The sequence below is a fragment of the Zalophus californianus genome, chromosome 13 (genome assembly GCF_009762305.2).
Source record: "Zalophus californianus isolate mZalCal1 chromosome 13, mZalCal1.pri.v2, whole genome shotgun sequence".
NCBI classification, from domain to species: domain Eukaryota; kingdom Metazoa; phylum Chordata; class Mammalia; order Carnivora; family Otariidae; genus Zalophus; species Zalophus californianus.
Window position 1 is genome coordinate 614,329 of NC_045607.1, and position 18,563 is coordinate 632,891.

The 18,563-nt window shown below is 60.7% G+C and overlaps 2 protein-coding genes across 2 annotated transcripts; both read right to left on the reverse strand.

Moving 5' to 3' along the window:
• Positions 1 to 440: 440 nt before the first annotated feature.
• Positions 441 to 6,120, reverse strand: TOR4A (torsin family 4 member A). The gene is made up of 2 exons (XM_027615973.2): positions 5,900 to 6,120; positions 441 to 5,183 (listed from the first exon to the last, which is right to left on the reverse strand). Exon 2 carries the CDS (start codon positions 5,144 to 5,146, stop codon positions 3,860 to 3,862), a length of 1,287 nt encoding a protein of 428 aa, XP_027471774.1. The 5' UTR covers positions 5,147 to 5,183; positions 5,900 to 6,120; the 3' UTR covers positions 441 to 3,859.
• A 1,642-nt stretch (positions 6,121 to 7,762) lies between these two features.
• On the reverse strand, positions 7,763 to 18,238 carry NELFB (negative elongation factor complex member B). The gene is made up of 13 exons (XM_027615954.2): positions 17,935 to 18,238; positions 17,531 to 17,694; positions 17,294 to 17,393; positions 16,698 to 16,928; positions 14,437 to 14,622; positions 13,725 to 13,837; positions 13,062 to 13,164; positions 12,722 to 12,817; positions 12,358 to 12,500; positions 12,145 to 12,251; positions 9,162 to 9,303; positions 8,836 to 8,944; positions 7,763 to 8,692 (listed from the first exon to the last, which is right to left on the reverse strand). Exons 1-13 carry the CDS (start codon positions 18,034 to 18,036, stop codon positions 8,546 to 8,548), a joined length of 1,743 nt encoding a protein of 580 aa, XP_027471755.1. The 5' UTR covers positions 18,037 to 18,238; the 3' UTR covers positions 7,763 to 8,545.
• Between the last annotated feature and the right edge of the window lie 325 nt (positions 18,239 to 18,563).

Sequence of the window (18,563 nt, forward strand, 5' to 3'; positions counted from 1 at the left end):
TGGAAGAAAACATTTGCCACACACATCCGATCAAACACCTACGGCCGGGATACACAAAGACCTCTCCCAAGTCAACAGTCAGCGAAACCACCCAAATAAAGTGAAGGTCTACGCAGCACGTGGAGCATGCTCAAGACCATTAGTTATTAGAAAAACGCAAACCGAAACCAGCCCCTGGGACAGGTGTCATATAAGAGACTGTCAGTAACAAGTGTTGGCGAGCATGTGGCGAAGACTCATCCCACACACTGCCTGCCGATGGAGTGTAAAATGGTACAGTCACGTTGGAGCAGGTTGGCAGTTTCTTTAAAAAAATCACACAAGGGCGCCTGGGTGGCTCAGTTGGCTAAGCGACTGCCCTCGGCTCAGGTCATGATCCTGGAGTCCCGGGATCGAGTCCCACATCATCGGGCTCCCTGCTCAGCAGGGAGTCTGCTTCTCCCTCTGACCCTCTTCCCTCTCGTGCTCTCTATCTCTCATTCTCTCTCTCTCAAATAAATAAATTTAAAAAAAAAATCACACAAAATGTTCTTCATGTGAATCAGCATTTCTACTCTTTGGTATTTATTCCAGGTAAAGGAAAATGTATGCGCACACAATTTGGAGCAAATGTTCCTTGCACAATTTATTTGTAACAGCCAACAAATGCGAACAACCCAAATGTACATGGGATGCATCTGCCATGGAACGAGTCTGGTCCACGGAATGGAACACTCATCAGCAGCAGAAAGGAAAGCACTCATCCACATCAGCAAACAGGGCATGGCCAGGCTCCTAGAAACTCCTAGAAACGATGCCCTATGGCTTGGGCAAACCCCAAAAGCCGTATGCTAAGGGAAGGAAGTCAGACACATAAAGCTAAAAAGAGTCCATGTATACAAGAAACTTTTAGAAAAGGCAAACCTCGGGAGACAGAATGAGTGGTTGTCTGAGGGAGGGGGGAAAACAGGTATTCACTGAAAATAAGCAGGATGGATCTTTCTGGGGTCATGGAAAGATCCTAAGCCTGAATTGTGGCAATATCTGCAGAAGGCTGCAAATTTACTAAAAATCTTTAAATCATCCACTCTTTTAAGTCGATTTTGTGGTATATAAATGATACTTCAATCAAGGTGTTCTGTTGTTTTGTTTTGTTTTGAATTAAGCAAACAGGAAAGCTACAACATGAAAAACAAACTAAACCAGACTGGTTAGAGTTGTGAAGTTAGGTGGCTGAAGTATGAAGGCCACAAGGCTGTACTTTGGTGGAAAGTTGGCTGGTCATCGCCTGGGGAGGGGAGGAGGGGCCGGGGAGGAGGGGCGTGGAGAGTTTCTAGGAGCCTGGCCATGCCGTTTCCTGACCTGGATGGGTGCTTGCTTTGTGATAAAAGTTTGACTATATATTTTGCTTTATCCACTTTTCTAGATGTATGTTATATTAGACAACATTAACCTTTTACAACACCAACCAAACATTATTTGGTTTTTAGGAATAAATCTCACAAAAGTGAGCAAGACCTGTCAGCAGAACATTATACAGGTGTATTCAAACTCGTGAATCAGGTCTCGTCAACCGCATCACAGGGTGACCGAGTCACACTCCCCACACTGTCCTGTGGATCAGTGCGGTTCCAGTTCAGATCCTAAAAGGTTTTCCAAAGACTTTGACAAAACCAGGGGTGCCTGGGTGGCTTAGACAGTTAAGCTCTTGATCTTGGTTCAGGTCCTGATCTCAAGGTCATGAGTTCAAGCCCTGTATTGGGCTCCACGTTGGGTATGGAGCCTGCTTAAAAAAAAAAAAAAAAAAAAAAAGAAGAAGAAAAGATTTTGACAAAACCAAGTTCTAAGGAAAAAAGCCCCAGAAGAGCCAAGTAACTTTTCAAGAAGGCTGTCTTGACCCAGGGAAAACAAACTGACCCACAGCCGGGAAACTGTCCCACCTGCACAGAGAGAACCTTGGAACCCAGTTTCTAGCAGAATGGAAATTACAGAGCCTCGGGAAAAGAGAGAACTAGTTGATGAATATATCAATAAAATAAAATTTAAAAATCAATAAAAATGAACTATAATGTCTGATATGTGGAGTCGGATAAAAGGACGGAGTTTAAGTAGGCGGTGAGACGGCCCTGAGCGTGGAGAGGGTGGGCTGGCCCTCCGAGGACCACAAGTCGGGTCGCTGCCCAAGTGAGGGTGTAAGTCCTCGGTTGGCGGTATAACTGCCAACCTATCAAGGAGGCAGATGGGACCCTGAGGGGGACCACTACCAAAAAATAAAAATAAAGCAAGATATAAAAACGCATGAAAAGGCAAAAGACAAAGTCCCAAGAGAAGTGTAAGACGTCAGTACGCCGCGGCTGTCGCCCACACCCAGACGCAGGGGCCACGCCGGGGGTCTCCGAACTGGACACGGGCCCCTCTGGCACCTACTCGGCCTCAGAGACTGGGGCTCCTGTCCCCAGCTGCAAGTGCGGTCAGTGGACAGAGCTGGCCATGCCTCCCAACCCCCTGGGGGAGCAAAGCTTCCCAAGGTCGCGTGCACCTCTCCTCCTCCTGTGCCCACCCCCCGCCCCGGCGGGTTCTCGGGGAGTTCTTCCGCCCTTCCCACCTGGGCCCCGGTCCCCGTGCTTCCCCCCGTGCTGCTTCCCTCTCTTTCCGGCAGACCTCGGCCCAGGGCCGCCGCCGACCGCCAGGACGAGAGGGGATGGCGCGGGGGTGCCCCCCCACGAGGGAGCCCCAGCGAGCCGGCCTGCGCTGGTGCCGGGGTCTGCGGGGCGCCGGGGGCGTGCTGAGCTGTGCCGCGGGTGGTGGGCGCGCACAGCCCCGCGCCGGCTCAACCAGAGCTTCGCCTCTGCTCCCCGAGTCCCCCGTTGGCAGTAGCGGTGGTCAGCGTCGTCGGCGTCTGTGCACGTGTCCCCGCGACCACGCGGCGCCGCCGAGCCGCAGCAAGGAGGCCACCCCAGGTCTCGAGGGAAGCGCGGCTGCGAGAAGTGGGGTCCACGTGGACGCGACCACCGCCCTCAGGGAGACACGCGCAAAAGGCGCCCACAGCGCCTGAAAAGCAATGTGGGACCGAAAACCTGAAAACCTCTGCAGTTGAGTCTAAGGGATCTCTCTACCTTGAGGCCTACCCTGGTTCGGCGTCCTGAAGCAAGCTGGTGACCAGGGCAGGGGGGTCTGAGAAGTCAGCGCCCCTGTCACCCTGAGAGAGCTCTCCCCACCTTCCAGAGCATTCGGGGGATTCCACTGGATCAGCTCATTCTGTGGAGATTCCCACCCATCCCGCCTTCCAGGGAGCTACTGGGCGCCGGAGTCCAGGAGAAATCCAGGGAGTCCGCACGATTCTCCTGGCCGGAGGAGCATCCAGGATTGCGGGGCCCAGGGGGTGGGCAGGGGAGCAAGGGCTGGACTGGACGGGAGTGTGTGTGAGTGTCACTGATGGCTGCTGCAGGCGCCCCACAGAGCTGAGGTCATATCCAGTGCAGGGGACCAACTATGTGACTCTGGGAGCCACGCACTTTCTCTGAGGCCATCCCTCCTCTGTACCGTGGAGACTGGACTGCCTGCCTCCTGGGACGCCTGCAATGAGGTGCACACAGCAGGTGCTCAGGAATGCAGGCTGAACTGAGGATTGGGAGGTGGCAGACTGGGGGCTGGAATGGGGGAATTGTTCTTGGAAGGGGGGGCCACAGAACTGACCCACCCCCACCAGCCTCCTTAGGTTCCAGGGTGAACCACGGGTCGGGGAGGGCAGTGGGGGCTGGAGACAGATTTATTAAAGGCCTCAGGCAAATCCACAGGGTCCCCTCCCTCCTACTGCCACCAACAACCCCAAAAGTCCCACGGTACCTACTAGCGGCCATCATGTCCAGCTGCGCCTGTGCTACAAGAGATTCACCCTGGCCACCACCTGCTTGCAGCCAGTGACGGCGAACTCACGGCCAGCGACGCGGTAGTAACTGAGCTGCGCCGCCAGGAGCTCAGCGCGGGCCGGCTCTGGGAAGAAGCCCTCCCCGGCCATCTCGTCCCGGAAGCAGTTGACCACATCCCGCTTGTCCAGCAGCAGGAAGGGCACGATGGCCGCCGCCTGCCACAGCGGGTGCTCGCGGACCAGGAGCGCCCGCAGGCCCGCGCGCAGCTCCTCCTCGGCCTGCACCGCTGCCGCCCCATCCCGGTCACCGTGGGCACCGTGGGCGCCGTTGGAGCGCTGGGGCAGCACGCGGGATGCGTTCTGCAGCACGAAGCGCGTAATTTCCGAGCCGCCTGCACTGCTGAGGAGCACATAAATGGCGTTGCGGAAGTGGTGGGCACGCTGCGGCTGCAGGAAGCTATGCAGCTCGTCCAGCAGCGCCAGCGGCAGGAGCTCCGCCTCATCCAGCACCACGAGCGGGGTCTTCTCCTCCACCTCGGCCCGCGCCACCACGTCGTTCACGAGCCCGGCCAGCTCCTCACGGCAGTCCTGCGCAGCACGCGGCTCGGGGCAGTGGTGCCGCGCGTGGTACTGCAGCACCAGCGCGCCGTCCTCGAGGACAGCGCGGAAGTGGCGTGCCAGCAGGCGGCCCACGTGGCTCTTGCCCACGCCGCTGGGCCCGTGCAGCGCCAGGAGGAGCGGGCGGCTGTGCACGTGCGTGGCCAGGTAGTCCCGCAGCAGCGCCACGATGCGCCCCACAGCACCCGGCTGACCGAACACGGCGCGCTGCAGCGCCTTCTCCAGCCCGTCGAGGTCGTAGCGCTGCGCGTTATCGTCCAGGTTCTCGATGGCGTTGAGCACCTGGAAGCCCACAATGGCCACAAGCAGCAACAGGCAGCGCTGCGCGCGGCTCCGGCGCTCCGCGTGAGGCCGGCACTTGCGCGAGGTCTCGGGGTAGAGCACCACACGGCTGCGCCGGCGCCTCTTGCGCGGCGTCCTGGACTGCAGCTCCGCCGGGCCGTCGAAGGTGAAGAACTGCGGCTGGTCCAGGTCAGCGTGCGGCGCCCCGGAGCTGCAGCCGGGTCTGGGCGCTCCAGCCCCGGAGGCCGGCCCGGTGCCTGGCGGCAGGAGGCGCCGCTTGCGCAGGAGGCACACGCGGCGACGCAGGCGGACCACGGCGCGCAGCGGCGCGATCACGCTCGGGCCGGGGATGCTGGGGCCCGCGGCGGCGGGCTCCAGACTGGGCTGGTCGCCGTCCATGGCGCAGAGGCGGCGCTCGGCATGCAGGTCGACCTCCCTGCAACAGGGAGATGGGGAGGGTCTCCAGACTTCCGCCCGGCCAACTGGGACCCTTTCCCCGAATGATCTCACCCCTCTGAGAGGTCCCCAGGGAGCGCGGCGGGCGGGGGGGCGGGGGGCGGTTCCTGGTGCCGGCCTTGCGGAGCCTGAGTCTCGCCCCGCTGACCAGGAAGCGGCTCCCCGCGGGCCCCAATGCAAATCTCTCGGGTCCTCCCATAAACAGCTGCGGGCCTTGAGGAAGTGGCGGAGGGGGGAGGGCGCAGCTTATCGGGAAGCCACCCGGCTTCCTGGAGGAGAAGTCGGTGCCAACTAGGCGCCGATTAAGGGTGAAGAAGGGTCAAGGCCCGACCCTGCTGCCCGCCCCCCTCCCCCGCCCACAGCTCCGACTGCCAGGCGCCAGGGGCCCTCTGAATGAATCCCAAGCAGGAACCAAGAGAAGCAGAGCCCCGAGCACCCCTAGATTCCAGAGACCTCCCACACACACTTAAGGACACTTGAGGGGGGGATCTGGTCTCGCCCTCCACCCCCAAACTGGGAACCCCCCACATCCCTCCAGTGAACACACTGATGGAGTGGCCAGCAGGGAGCCCCCAGGGACCAGAGGGGTGGGGTGGAAAGATGGACAAAAAGGGCCAGAGGAGGAAAAGAGCCACCGAGGAGACAGAGCTGAAGAAAAGCAGGACAGATGGCCCTGGTCCCCGCCCCGCCCCATACCTGCAGCTGTGTCAGCTTAAGCTCCTGCCGGCCCCCCAGCCCACCAAGGGCAGCCCCCTGCCCAGGCCAGATGCGGGGGCTGCAACTCAGGACACAGAAAACACCAGCTTTCTGGGGAGGGTCCCAGTGGGGTCAGGGGCCTGGCTGGGCCAGCTCAGGCCTGGAGGGAAGCAACACCTGCGGGTCCCTGGGGTGCAGTTAGGAGGGGAGGAAGCTCTGGGGAGGTTTCCGCTTCTAGGCAAAGGAAGTGAGTCAGGGGTGTGGCAAGTGGGCGGGACTTAGGCTGGACGGAGGCGCCAGAGGGGAAGGTCTGGCTGGCCCGGCCCTCGGGTCACCTATCCTCCTCGGCCCTACAACCCTCTTGGCGTGTCCTTGCCACCCGGTAAGGCTCGGGGGCGGGGCGCATCCCCACAGCCCCTTGCATCTCAGCCCGTCCTCCACAGAACCCCTACCTCCCCAGGGACATCAGCTGCGCCCGGCTCCCCACACGGAGGGGAGTAGGGCAAGAGCAGAGGGGACCATGTGCCTAGCGGGGTCTCCCCAATCCCTCCTTTCTTCCCCTCCCCTGGCCCCAAGCGGGGGGCTCCCAGAGTAGAGCTCCTTTCCTTCTCCTCCCCCTCCTCTTCCAGAGTCTGGGGCTCCATGCCCTCCTTCTGCCCTTCCCTCTTCCCCCATCCCCACCCACCCACCCCCTGCCCCGGCTTAGAGCCCTCCCACCCCAAGGACAGTTTAGCACACTGGGACAGAAATTTCTAGAGCTGGGGGAAGACCCCCATGTACAGCTCAGCGTCCTGGTCAGGGAGCAAACTTGGGAAGAACTTAGGCCAAGATGTGGCAGGTGGGGGTTCCTGTGTCCCTGCCGCCAGCCCCGTTCCCATCTCCGCACAGACGGGCCCTCCTGGATGACCCTCTCCTCTGCCCGTTCTGACCAATGGAAGCACGTCTTGGCCCAGGCTTGTCTGCAGTTCTCCCCAAGAGTGAGTTCATCAACCCACAGCGTGCCCAAAGCTAGTCCGGCCCTGTGTCCCTCTGGCACCGGCAGTCCAGAGTCCCTTGGCTGCCCTGCTCGGGGTCCCTCGACGTCACCCTCTTAGCCTCCCTTTGCCCACACAGGCCCCCCTGCCCAGCACACTGCCTCTGTAGCTTTCCTGCACCTGTGACCAGCAGCGACCTGCATCCGGGAAATGTTGGTCATGGGCTGGGGAGTTCCTGTTTGTCCATCAGTTCAGTGCCCTCGGGCAGGGTCACCGCACTGAGACAGCACTGCACTGCTCCTCAGCATCCTCCTCTCCAGCTGTGGGCCCTGGCTCCCCAGGACCCACTGCCCCCTCTGCACAGGGGCAGGTGCTTGGGGCCTTGGGCACCTTACCCACCCCATGGGCAGGTGGTACTCTCAGGCTTCCCGGGTGTCCCACGATCCCAGCATGGGGGGGCGGGGGTGAGGTCCTGCCTGGCTGCTTCTTAGGGAAATTGGAGGGGGACCACCCCCCAGCACCTGCACCCACAGAGGTCTCCTCCCTAAGAATGTCCCTCCTCCCAGGGACAGGGCCAAGCATCCAGACCATGGCCCATAAAGGCAGAAATGCCCTTAAGAAGGTACCTGCCCGGGGTACCTGGGTGGCTTAGGTGTTAAGCATCTGCCTTCAGCTCAGGTCACGATCCCAGAATCCTGGGATGGAGCCCTGCATCGGGCTCCCTGCTGGGTGGGAAACCTGCTTCTCCCTCTCCCACTCCCCCTGCTTGTGCTCTCTCTCCCTCCCTGTCAAATAAATAAATAAAACCTTAAAAAAAAAAAAGTACCTGTCCACCTGCACTACATCCAACCCTCAGGCATGCCCAGGAATAGCTCATCCACTGGATTTACCCAAACACCTTTTATTTACATAAGCGAAAGTCTCACTGTGTGCAACAGCTCTCACTTGACCAAGACGGTGCAGCTGAGCACACTGCTCCAAGGGTAAACTGAGGCAGCCATTCCTCAGCCACGCCTGCTACACGGGGTGCTGCTGGCCAGGGGAGAAACAATTCGTTGCCTGTGAGGCCATGGGTTGGCCAGACCATCCACTGTGAAACACTCAGGAGCTCCTCAGAAGAAGCCAGGTTCAATCTGCAGGTGATCGGACCCAACAAGCCACATGATTCTGCCAATCGGTGCCAACAGGGCTGGGCCCACCGCTTCCCTCAGGCCTGGGTCCTCCTGCCCTCTCCCCATGGAAAAAGGTGGCTTTTTCCTAATCCCAACTGCTGCCAATCTGCCTCCCCTACAGAAGTGGAAACCCACAACAGGAGGCAGGAATGAGCCAGAAGCTTTCCACAGCCTGGGAGTGAGTTCCAGGGGCCAGCTGGGCACATCAGACCCAGAGCTGTCCTCCAAAGCAGCAGACAGGGGCCTATGAGGAGCAAGAACACAGGTCCCAGGATCCAGGTCAGGGTGGGGCTGAGGCACAGCGGAAGGGTGCCCCACGTGCAGGACATCCAAGGGTGGGGGGTGCTCAGCTCCATCCAGCCCATCCCCATGAGCAGCCAGTCTGCCTTCAGGAGAGGTGGGGTCCCTGACACTCCAAGTCCAGGGGAGCTCCTTCTGGCCAGCCAAGGTCCCAGACCCACCAGGGGCCCTGCCCAGTCCTGAGCAGCCCCGGTGAAGCCTCAGAGCCCAGCCGGAGCGGACACAGTGGGGAGGGGCAGCTCCAGGGCCGGAGTCTCTGCAGCCTGGGCCGGGCTGGGCTTTCGGTGCTCTAGCTGCTCCAATTTCTCTCCGAGCTGAGAGTAAAGTTCCTTCACCGCCTCTCCACTCTGCGGGGGAAAGTGTTTGGCTTTGGGGCGGGCCCCAGGGCTACTCGGAGCAGACCCCATGGTCACTCGGGACACGTCCACGCAGGGGACATGCACACAAGGAGAGGGTCAGGCTGGCACAGGCCGAAGGCTGGGGCACCCACCTGGCCGGTGGGCTCCAGTGCCTTACGCAGGGCTTCCAGCTTGGACGGGGCCACCCGGTGGTGCAGGTGGATGAGGAGCCGCAACACGTGTCGCTGCACACTCTCCTTCCTGGAAGAGGCCACAGCAGCACTGCAGTGACCCAGAGCTGCCCCCGCCCAGCTGGGCCACACGCCCCGCCCCCCGCTGCCCAGCTGTGTCACACACCCCCGCCCCCCCCCCGCCCAGCTGGGCCACACACCCCCACACCTGCCCCCCTGCCTAGCTGTGCCACACCCCCTGCCCCCCGCCCCCCAGCCCTGGCAGCGCACAGGCGGAAGGCAGGCACCTGGGTGAGGCTGTGAGGAGGAAGCCATCAAAGAGGCTCCTGCAGAAGTCCTCCAGGGCGAACTCGTCAGCTAGCAGCGCCAGGTTCCCCATGAGCAGGTGCAGGAAGATGTCACCAAATGCCAGGTCGCCAAAGGTCTCCACTGCAAACACAGCAGCGGTCGGTCCCGCTCACCCTGCCATCCCCGCCCCTGGACCGGTGGATGGTGGGGAGGCCGCAAAGCAGCAAGGTCACCTGAGGACAGGGGGCCCGGTTTTCCTGCAAGCCAGAATCAGGGGCCTGCACAGGCGAGGTGGACAGGGCAGGGGGGCGGCCAGGGGCCCAGACCCAGACAGTGAAGCAAGGCTACAGTGCGAGGGCTGGGCTGGGCACGAGAGCCCATCACCAGTGGCTGTGACCCATGGCCAAGGGACTCTGGATTAAGTGGACTCGAGGAGAGAAAAAAACTCTGAACAGATCAGAAAGCAAAGAAAAACCCAGGCAAGTGCCACGGCACCAGCCCGTGAGTTCGACCAGACCTGCTATCGGCACGGTTCTGGAACAAACACAAGAGAAGAAAATGACTTCACGCTTTGAAGCCATGGACTCCAAAACTTAAAAGAAACAGCTAAGGTGACTACCAAGGAACCTCACTGATAAGCAGTGACAGAAACGCCTACGTGCATAGCCAACGGGGTCAGAGCCCCAGCTGGAGGGCAGGAGGCCACAGGGGGACATGCACGCGGACACAATGCTGTGTACCAGCTGCTCGAGGTGCCGCCAGGGTGCTCTACGACAACGGACCCGGCCGACACCAGCGGCACCGAGTGCAAGCTGACCCGGGCGCGTCAGACGCAGCCGAGGCGCGCTCCTGCCACGCACCTGAGTGGACAGGACACGCAGGCAGGTCCACAGTCACGACAACAGGGGACACTGCCCACAAATTCCCAACAAATCCCACAGACCCTACAGACCGTGCGAAACCCGGGAGGCAACAAGGAAACACGAGAGTTGGGAAGTGAGACACTTGTTTGAATCCTGATTTGAGCAAACTACTCATAGAAGAATGTCACATGGCAATTGGGGAATCATGGCCACCAGCAGCACCTGGCCCCATGTGTGGCCACGGCTGCACCGCGGTTTCTGACAGCACCCGTGTCTTGTAGAGACACCTGCTAGGTCCCTCACAGTTGCAATGCTGCCAGTCTGGATTTATGTCTAGACCATCACCGCGGGCCCCCATGTAGGCAGCTGATAGGCACCGGGCTTCACCATGCTGTGCTCTTTACTTGTGATTTCATCAGAAATCCTCACAATAAAAAGCTAAAACATAGGGACGCTTGGGTGGCTCAGTCGGCTGAGTGTCTGCCTTCGGATCAGATTGTGGTCCTAGGGTCCTGGGATTGAGTCCCACATCGGGCTCCCTGCTCGACGGGCAGCCTGATTCTCCCTCTGCCTGCCACTCCCCCTGCCTCCCCCTCTGACAACTAAATAAAGTCTTTAAAAAAAAAAACAAAAACAGAAAGGAATTTTTTAAACTGGCATCCATTCTTACTAGCTCCCACTAATGACATAAAGGAACAACTATACTTGGGGCGCCTGGGTGGCTCAGTTGGTTAAGCGTCTGCCTTCTGCCCAGGTCATGATGTCAGGGTCCTGGGATCAAGCCCCACATCAGGCTCCCTGCTCAGTGAGGAGCCTGATTCTCCCTCTCCCTCTGCCTCTTGCCCTGCTCATGCTCTCTCTCTGTATCTCTGTGTCTCAAGTGAATAAGTTAAAAAAAAAATCTTAAAAAAAAAAAGAAGGAACAACTATACTCTTCCTAAACACAAGGAAAGGCCTGCATCCCTGCCCACGGGGCAGGAGCACGTGGCCGGGAGACGCGGGTGCTCCTGATGCAGGCAGAACATCCGTGTCTAGCCGACACTGTTAAACAAGAGAAAGAAACAAAGAGAAGTACTGAAACGAACAGAAATGATGAGACAAATGCAAATTATTTGCAACCGCACTCTTGGAAGTTTTCAGAAACATACTGAAATGCTCCAGCCTCTGTGGCCAGGGGGAGGATGGCCCCGAGATGTGTCCACGTTCTGATCTAGGGGCTGGTGAGCGTCCTACCTCACGTGGTAAGAAGCCCCAGGATGGGCCCAACACCATCCCAGGTTCCTATGCTGTAAGAGGGAGGTGGGAGGCCGGGGGCCGGAGTCAGAGAGACACGGGGTGAGAGCACCTGGGAGGGTGAACTGCAAGATGCAGCCGGGAGCCAGGGTGTGGGCGGACCCGAGGAGCTGGAGACAAGGAGACAGAGTCTCCCTGGAGCCTCCAGAAGGAGCCAGACCTGCCCACACCTCGACTGTAGCCCCAGGAGACTCACTTCATCCTTCCGGCCTCTGGGGCAGTAAGAAAGTAAGTTCATGTTGTTCACTTAGATGAAAGCTGGATATAAATTAAAACCCACAAACAGCTTCCTTCGCAAACAGAACACAGAAAACGTAACACACGCACCATCCTCAGACCTGTCAATGACCCAGAAACATGCTTAGCAAGGGACGTGCGACATCTCTATGAAGCAGCCTCAACTCCCCAGATGAGCCCGGGGCCGGCAGAGGGAAGGCCAGGTGCTCCTGAACACTAACCTTTCTCCCTGGCTCGGCCTGCAGCTTATTCCTGAAGGGGTCCACTCAGGCCCCCCCCCTCTTCTTCCTACCAGGAAGCAACCTGGCCCCCACCCCACATAGCCGGACACTGTTGAGGGTGGGTTCTCTGCATGGTCGCAGGACTGAGGGGCTCCACTCCCTCGCCAGGTAGGGTAGAAGTAAGACAGCTCTTGCACCACAGTGGAAAGCGTCCTTCCACACATGGTGACCACGGTAAAGGGTGTCTGAGTCTACCAAGCCGGGCCCCACTCGCTCTTGTACCAGAACAACTTCCAGAAGACCGAGACTGAGAAGTGAACCCAGCTGACCCCACAGAGGTGGGGCAGGGCACGGGCCTGCACACTCACCGAGCCCTGGCAGCAGGCGGAGGAGAGCGTTCTTGTTCCTCTGCTTGGTGATATGCAGCACGTAGTAGAGCCCCACCTCGCAGGCCATGCGCTGCTCCTGCAGGAACCTGCACCAGCGAGGACGGGTCGCCCCTGAGCCGCACGCTCTACACAGCCTTCCGAGGGGGGCCACAGGGGGCGAGGAACCCCCACCCACACCCCTTGAGCCCGTACTTGGTGAAACTCTCTGGAAGCGTGTTTGGGTACGTGACTGGGGCTTTCTCCTCGGCTGGGAGCTTCTGATCCACGTTGAAGGTATGGTCGTCCACCACGAAGGACATGAGCATGGGCAGGAATCTGGTGATGAGCTCCACCTCCTAGGCCAGGAGAGAACCCAGAACTGGTCCCGCACAGCCCCGCCTTTGTCCTGCATGTGCCCCACCCTTCGCCCACCCACCTCACATCCATCTTTTCTGGATATCAATCTAAAGGCCTGGCCCTCCTTCCCACCTCCCAAGACCCCACCTTGCTGATCTTCCTCGGGCCCACAGAGCCTCTCGAGAAAGCCACGGAAACAATCCCACCACAGTGCCGTTACCATCTTGGGCTCCTTGAAGACCTGGCTGTCAATCATGTCCCATGCCCCCTGGCCCAGGGCCAGCAGCCTGAGCAGCAGGAGGAGATCAGGGCTGTCCTGTGGGAAAGTGAAGGCCTCAGCACATGCACACCTGGGCCTCCCTCCCCCAGTGAAATTACTCGTTGCTGCAGAGTCCTCGTGGTGCAGCCAGAACCATCAGCTTCGCTCACAGGCTCCCCACACGCCCACCACCCATCAGGAGGAGTACGGGCTCTCACTGGGGCCAGCAGACCTGGCCGCCAACGGTCCACACCCAGACATCTACCCAGGAGGCAGCATGCAGCCGGCTCAGCGCACTCACCCTGGGCAGCGTCTCCTGGCCGACCAGCTCCTGCAGGTGTCTGACGGTGCTCAGTGACAGCGTGTTGATGGCAAAGGGGTCACACAGGATCATGGACAGATCCCTGTGAGGACAAGCACACTGAGCTAACGTGGCATGGCCACTGTCCTGGGGAGAATGGCCCCTCCACACAGAGCAAGACTGCCCACCAACTCTGGATTTCTTCCCAAAACAACTTCACCGTTCATAACTTACCTTTAACTTAATCAAAATGCCAAAGAGTCAAAAGAGTTTTTTTTTTAATTAAGCTCCCATTTTGGTTCTGAAAACCTGACCCTGATTCTGTAAGCACATCCAGGATCCCACAGAGACCGTCACAGAGAGAAGGTGGTGCTGGGAGCCAGATCCCACCAGCACAGAGGGCCCCGAGGATGGTGCTGACCACCCACCCCTCTGTTGCAGGCAGGCCCCAACGACTGCAGGCACCAGAGCCCCAGCCCAGGCCCGGGCTCCCCCGAAACTCTGAGCGCCTCAGCCGCAGTAGCCAGGCCTCTCAGCCGTGCGCACGAGCACCAGGCACTTCTAAAACACACTGGAACAAACCGCAGAAACAACCTGCTCATCCGAACACCTGTGGACAGGACTTTGGGGGCCGGGGAGCACCTGTACAAGGCTGACCCTTACCCCAGGACTTGCTCCTGCCCCTTCTTCACTCCGTCCAGAAACCCCTGCAGCTCCCGGGCCCTCTTGCTGTCCACAAACCGCTCGCGAATGCAGGCGTCCAGGCACCAGGTAAACTGCGGGGAGGAAGGGCGGTCAGGACGCGATCAGAGACCATGGCCTCCAGACAGCACTCGTGCTCACTGCTCAGGAGCGGCCAGGGCCCAGGCCCCATGTAGGCAGCAGGACTCACTGCCTCACATGGTCCAGGCCCAATATGGTGCAAAGGCAGACAGGCCTGAGGTCCCACATCCCCAGGGGGCCAGACGGTGCATGGAGGAGACAGTATTTGTGCTCTGTTCTCAAGGGGCCTCCCTGTCGGCCCCCCTTTGTGGGGGTGGGTGCTACAGTCTCACATCCTGACACGACACAGCCCCCCGGGAGGTGACACTGTCTCAGGCTGCACAGAAAACCCCACCCCTGGAGCACAGTACACAAGCGGCCCCCAGGGGCTCTGGAGCAGGGGAGGGCCAATGGCCTAGGAAACCCCAAAAGAAGCTAGAGCAAGCGTCCAGGAGCGGCCACGGGGCCTGTCCCAGCCGTAGCAGAGGAAGGCCCGGAGCAGGCAAACAAGGGGGGGTGCAGGGCGGATGGCCCCCTGCCCGAGCCTGGCTGGCACCCTGGGGGGTGGGCGTGGACGGGGAGGAGATGGGGGAGGGGCCGGCAAGGCCACCACCTTGTGGCAGGGGTCCACAGAGCAGATGTCGCCGACGTCCAGCTCGTGCAGAGACATGAGCAGCTCGGCCCGCAGTGTACAGTAGTGCACGTTGCGGGTCCGGAGGAAGAGGGTCCGTAGGAACTGCAGCACCATGTCATACAGCTTCACATTCTTCCCCACCATCTGCGTCAGCTTCTGCACCACCTGGTGGGGAGGACCCGCGCCACAGTGTCACCAACGGCCCTGGGGCGGCACCGCCCTATCCTGACACCCGAGAGTTTCCTCTCTCACAAGACGCCAGCTCTGTGTCAGGAGGTGGCATTTCTGGTGTTTAAGGAGATGAAGTCCACATCAGATCCCACAGCTTCTCTGAAAGGCCATCGACCTGTGACCCCAGATCCCCCGAGCCGCGTGGGAGGTCTGCCGCCCGCCTGCCCAGTCCGCTGGTACAGGGAGACTCAGGCCTGGGACTCTGGCTCCCCGCATTGTCCCAAAACTCGAGGCCATGTGGCAGCCCCGTCCCACGTCCAGCACCTGTCCCTATTCCTCGGCAGGGACCACCCACTTCTGCAACCCACACCCCACACAGAAGGCTCCTGCCGCGCCACCGCAGCCAACAGGAGGGAGCGCTGCTCACTGCTCGCTGGCCGTGAACAGGAGCTGGGCCTCTAGCTCTAACGCTGTTTAGAACACACAGCACAACCTGAGGTAACGGACAACACAGCACCCCAACAGCCACCAGGCCGGGCACAGTGACTGCAGAGCGAAAGCAGGGACAGCCGAAGCAGTGAGCGCAGGACAGGCAACCTTGGGGGGCCCGGGCAAGGCCTCTTCAGCAGGAGTCAGGGACCCCAACACACAGAGCAGACCTGGAGCACCACCCAGCGGGCACCTCCGGTGTGGACAAGAACTGCCACATGCCTGCCCTGACCACAGCCCAGACCTGGCCTTCCAGCAAACAAGAAGTGGTGAGGCTCAGGCTCAGGCCAGCTGGGCCCAGAGCCGTGGCCCCAGTGGCTGAGCCACACCCTACATACCATGGGCGATACCCTCTCCCCTTGCAGTGGGTGAAGGCCCAAAGGACCCAGGCCGCCAAGGGGGACACTGGCTTGGAGGAAAATGTGAAGAAGCAAAAGACCACAGGCAGGAAGTAGTACCGCAACCACCGGCCAGACCGTGGGAGAAAGCATTAGTTCAGATCCCACTTCACGCCAGCGCACACCCCTCGGCGAGAAAGCAAAGGACCAACAAAACACCCAGCGGCACTCAACTGACCTGGTGGCTCGCCACCATCACCTCCCTCCACCGTTCAGCTGTCATGCCGGAGCAGGTCAGGACACTTCAGTGACCCCCAACTTACTGGGAAATGCCAAAGTCTCCATGGGGGTCTCAAGCCCTCCTGAGCTCACCCCCCAATCTACTCACCCGCTTGTTTTCGGCTCCAGCCCTGTAAGCCTTCTCATCCCAGTCAGCTTGCTCCCCTTCAGAGCCCGTGCTCACTTCCCAGCCCTGCTGTGCCTTACTCTGCGGCCTCATGTCTCTGCAGCCCTTGGCCACCCCTTGAGCTCTGGGTGACCGTGTGACACTTACTCTGTAGCATCTGCCTCCCTACAAACTGTGAGTGCCCCAGGCAAACACCCTGACCTCTGGGATCAGTGAAGAGTACAGGCACCTATGGCAGAAAGTCAGGACTCAAGAAACGTTTGCCAAAGCAATGAATGAATCAGACATAGAACAGGAGAGAGGCAGGGCACCTGGGGGCTCAGTGGGTGAAGCAGCTGCCTTTGGCTCAGGTCAGGATCTCGGGGTCCTGGGATCAAGCCCCACGTCAGGCCCCCCTGCTCAGTGGGGAGCCTGCTTCTCCCTCTCCCTCTGCCCCTCCCCACTGCTCATGCTCTCTCTCCCTGTGCTCTAATTAAAAAAAAAAAAACAAAAAAAACTTAAAAATAAAAAAGGAAGAAACAAAAGAGGGGCGCCCGACTGGCTCAGTGGGTAGAACATGTGACTCTTGATTTGAGGGTTGTGAGTTAGAGTACTTACAAATAATATCTTAAAAACAAAAAACAACTTCCCTGAGCCGAAAGAAGAAACGATGAACTTCACTGCAAAGGCTTGCCAAGTCACCAAGTGCCAAGTACTTAAGAGCAGAGACCCACACTAGGCACAGCATCACAAAGCCCCCTGGCCAGCCACACATACAAGCCCACCGTCCCAGCAGCAGAACAACTGAAACCCGCACGGGGGTTGGAAAGGGGGTGGTCAGGGCACCCCTGCCTCACCTCGCCCTGGCGCCTCGTCTTTGGGGAAGGACTGAAGAAGTTGTGGAGCACGGAGAGCTCGGTGCTGAAAAGTGCACTCTCCTTCTCCAGGATGTACTGCTTCAGCAGCGGGGAAACTTCATCCCCGAACAGTGCCTGGTTGTCCTGCCAGATCTGCCGCTTCACCTCCACCGCGCAGGCCCGGTATAGCTCCTTGTCGGCCATCACCAGCTTCAGCTTCTTCTCCGGAACCTACACGCCCACACAGACCACCCCCTCCAGACAGCTCAGGAGGCCTCAGCGCCCCCAGCAGAGACCACCTCAGGCTCAGGCCCAGCCCCACCGGCAGGGGCACCTGTGCCCGCACACCGAGCCCAGCAGATGCAGGCAGCCAAGCTGAATACAAACAGCTCTTGCCAAGCCGCCATGGGTCCCACAACCCAGTCTACACGCCAAGCTTCAGTCTCTGCCTGGCTCGTGCCCCTCGTCTGGGCAGACAGACAGCTCAGGGAGCCTCCCCAAGTGCAGAGCTGCCACCCTGAGCCAGGGCAAGCTCCACCTCCCCAAGTGAGGGCGCTGGGCAGAGCGAGCCGAGCTCGTTGGCCTGTGGTTTTTACCTTGGGCAAGTGTTTCATGACGCACATTACCACGGGCTGCAGGGACGGCATCTTCACCAGAGAAAAGCTCTTCTCCAGGAGGTCTTCCAGTTTCTTGTACCTGGAAAGACTCCCTTTCTGAGGCAGCACCACAGGCCCCAGTGGGAAGCAGCTGTCTACTGGTCCCAAACAGCTGCCACACCAGGGGACGGGTCTCCACCGGCGGGAGTGTGGCCACGGGGTCGGCGGCCCACCTACCTCTCCTCGGCCTTCCCCTCTGAGGCGATGGCCGACACGCGCTCCAGCAGCTTGTCCCGGAGCTCGTCGAACACCGACTGGTGGAACTCCAGCCGCGGCGTCCCGTGCAGGTCCAAGAAGGGCAGGGCGGACTGCAGGGAGGGCAGCAGCACGCCATTCTCCGTCTGCGGAAACAGAGGGCCCGTGTGCTTCCTGGGGCGGGGGGCGAGCACAGACGGCTCAGTCGCAGCCACGCCTGGCCAGCACCCCGGGTGCCCGGAGCACGGCGAGGCAGGTGCAAGGGTGCTCCCGGCAGCCGGGCCATAGCCCAGCCGGAGTCCGTCTGCGGGGGCCCCGGTTCCTTCGCCGGGAACAGACGCAGCTGCCCGCAGCAACACATGTGCCCGCTCCGCGCCGGGCCCCACCTGAAACTGCTCGATGGCCTTGAGCGGCTCCGTGCAGTTGGTCAGCGTCTCCTTCAGGTCCTCGCCGTTGGCCACGCCCAGGTCCTGCAGCCCCGCGAACATGGCCGAGGCCGCGGCCCCCGCCCGGCTCGGCGCCCCATCCCCGCCGCGCTCCGCCGGCGCCGCGGCGGCCGCCGCAGGCCCCCCCGGAGTCCGCTCGCTCGGGCCTCGGAGGCCGCCCGAGCTCCGCTCGCCGGCACCCTCCAGCTCGGCCAGGTCCCGCCCGCAGCGCGGCTCCGCCTGGACCGCAGCCGCCCACTTCCGTCCGGCAAGGCCGGGTCCGCCCGCCAAGCGGTCCCCCGGAAACGCCGCCGCCGCGCAGAGGTTCCTGGGAGAGGCGCGGCGCCCGGCGCCTGGCTGACCCGACGCGGGCGCGGGCTGTGTCCCGGTGTCGCGCGGGCTGTGGACGAGCACCCCGCCCACCTGAGCCGCGGCCCGCCCCCGAGGCTCCAACCCGCGGCTCCTCCGCGGCCGCGTCTCCTGCCCGGCCCCGCGGCGTGCGCTGCCCCTGTGCGGGCAGGGCGGGGTGCTGCGGCGCACCTGCGGGTGGGGCGACCGGGGAAGGGGTGCTGCCGGCGGGGGTCGGCCTG